This window comes from Sinocyclocheilus anshuiensis, unplaced genomic scaffold (genome assembly GCF_001515605.1).
Source record: "Sinocyclocheilus anshuiensis isolate Anshui unplaced genomic scaffold, SAMN03320099.WGS_v1.1 scaffold330, whole genome shotgun sequence".
Lineage (NCBI taxonomy): Eukaryota > Metazoa > Chordata > Actinopteri > Cypriniformes > Cyprinidae > Sinocyclocheilus > Sinocyclocheilus anshuiensis.
Genome location: NW_015547689.1, coordinates 171,073 through 173,743, shown reverse-complemented (window position 1 = coordinate 173,743; position 2,671 = coordinate 171,073). Strand labels below are relative to the sequence as shown.

At 40.8% G+C, this 2,671-nt stretch overlaps 1 protein-coding gene across 3 annotated transcripts in view; it reads right to left on the bottom strand.

Moving 5' to 3' along the window:
- The window catches only part of LOC107703512 (rho GTPase-activating protein 32-like), a 75,304-nt gene extending 73,166 nt beyond the window's left edge, over positions 1 to 2,138 (bottom strand). For all 3 annotated transcript variants that reach the window (XM_016506143.1, XM_016506145.1, XM_016506146.1), the window contains exon 1: positions 1,976 to 2,138. In XM_016506143.1, coding sequence (XP_016361629.1) covers positions 1,976 to 2,064 — 89 coding nt within the window. In that variant the 5' untranslated portion in view covers positions 2,065 to 2,138. The remainder of the gene's footprint in view (positions 1 to 1,975) is intronic.
- Between the last annotated feature and the right edge of the window lie 533 nt (positions 2,139 to 2,671).

The following is a 2,671-nucleotide window of genomic DNA, read 5'->3' as shown; positions in this document are numbered from 1 at the left end:
TACTCTGAATTAGGCTACTACTACTATTACTATCTTGTACCCTGCAATAATCATTTGCTCAAACTCACTTTTATGGGATAAATGAAAAAAAAAAAAAATTAGAAAAATGGCCAAACATATCGGCCAAAAAAATCGGCATCATATATCGGCCATCGGCTGCCCTGATTTCTAAATATCGGCATCGGTCAGTGAAAAACCCATATCGGTCGACCTCTAATATTATTAGTAACTGCACTTATTATTGCAAAACTCAGATTGCATTGATCATATAACTATTGGTCAGTAAGGTTGTAAACGTTAATTTAAATGTTAATGAGTATATTTTCCACATTCCGCACAAGGAAAAGATATACAAAAGTCTCATTTAACCTGCAATAACTTCAGCAGTTGGGTGTTGAGCTGGGTGAAAATGAGCCTTACATGGAAACATTGACCTAATGGTTAACGATCTAGACTGCTAACACAAAGGTAGTGGTTTAAAAATCCAAGTAACCTGACATCACAAACCCGTTTTATCACTTTATTGTCCTTGAGTGAGGCACTAAACCCCCAAGTTGCTTGGAGCAAACTGGCCCTGCAATCAGCACACAGTAAGCCGCTTTGGATAATAACTGTCTCTTAAATGTCAAGTAAATGGCCACGCGAACAACTGATCTACTTTAGAGGTCTCGCACTGAAACCTAGATGCCATCGATTAGAATGGTAACAAAGTTTAGTCTTCAAAATGAACTATTACATATTCTAAGCAGACTGTTCTGCACTTTAAAAAAAGCAAACTTCATGCCTAGCTTGAGGCTATTCAATGTCAGAGTCCTACTCTAGAGGCCGCTTATTTAAGACACACATGCAGTGCAGTGGCAGGACAGAATATTGAAGGATTGCAGGGCTCCAGGTCATCACAGTATCAGGGACTGTGGAAGAAAAGCCTCAGCACAGCTTAAGCATTTCCCCTAGTGACAATGAATCATAAGCATGGGTGTGTATGAAAATGATGACCACATTTGGAAAGCTTTCCACAACAGCTGAGAGAACACCCTGCCTCCCCTTGTCCTTTTTCTTGCCTTCCTTCACTGATGTTGTGCTAATATCTAATATATGCTAAGCTGTGGCTGCCATGGCAACCCTCCGCATACCAGATTTGGATTGTGTTCAAGTGATGCTGAAGTGAGGGTGAGGGCTTAAGTGAGGGCTAAAATGGCTGGACAATAATCCTCAAAACTCAGGACAATCGCTGCAGAGCATGAAACCGTTGATGGGAAGGTGATAGATGAGGGATTTAGGGCAGAATATCAGAGAGAATGCCAAAGCGTGCAGGCTCTCATGAGTGCTGCCGATCATGTGACTTGTGCTCAGAGCTCAGCCGTGAGAGTGGGTGGGTGTGGGAGTGTACTGGCACTGAAACGCTTTTTATTGGCTGCCATGGCTTTACTACTCAGCATCGTGGATTTTCATACAGGTTGTGCACTCAGCACCATGTCATCTGACTGCAAAATTTGAGCTTTCATGACAGCAGGGATATATTTATGAGAGGAATGACGTTATTCCTAAGTGATTATTAATGATCTCAAGTTGGGTATTTATCAATGCTTGCAGCTTGGTGATGTAGCTCTGTCCAATGAGTTGGATATATAAATGCATCTCTCTAAGAACCTTTAGCCTACATTGTTTCCGCTGCATCTGCCTGTACCTCATAGCGCTTGCACTTTTGACATTTCTCCTCAAGCCCTGGAGAGGAATAGGATGTACGTGCGCAAGACTTCGCTGCACACACAAGCTGCATGCGGAAATACCTCTACAGTTATGAATGAAAAGACAAGGAAGCAGAGGGCATGCTGAGGCAGGGACACACACATTCACACAGGAGCAAGAACGTGACACACAAGTAGAAACAAACAGGAACCTTAAATGAGTAAAATAAGCTGGGTGAGTTAGAAGACCCTGACGGGGTCTGATGAGGAAGGACGGTGAGTCTTACCTGTCAGAGATGTCATGACTTCCTGTGGCTCCAAGCAGTCCGAGAGCTGCACTTCCCACCACTGCAGCAGCCCCACTGCCAGCCTCCATGATACTGAATCACTGCAGGAGCAGCCTGCCAGAGAGAGAGAGAGAGAGAGAGAGAGGGGCAGGGAGGGAGAGAATGAGAGCAAGGGAGAGAGAATTAAGAAAAAAGATGTAGAGTCAGTACAGAGTTAGAAATGAGAGGTAAAACAAGCAGAGGAGAGAAAATGACACAGACTGTCTCTAGAGGATCGTGGAAACCTGGGCTTTTTACTTTCACATCCAACAGCCAATGATCATTTCATTGATCAATCATTTTCATTCACTAAAATAAAGCTGGAAAAAAATATATACATATGGACAAAATTCAAACATGATTCAATATTGTCAGTCAGTCAGTATTTGCCTTTCCTAGAAGCCTAGGAAGTGATCACTTATTAGAGCATTAATATAGATGCCAACTGAAAGAACAACTCTCTCTTTTAGAAAACATTATAATAATATTTATACAGTTAGAATTATTCCAAAGAAAGCATTTAAAAAGTGTTTTTTTTTTTTCTTTTTTTTTTTTAAATGTTTATCAGATATCCGCACAAGAATGAATGACTTGATATTTCAAATTAATGCTTAAATGTATTTTATTTATTTCTTTTTTATTTGCATATGAATTTCT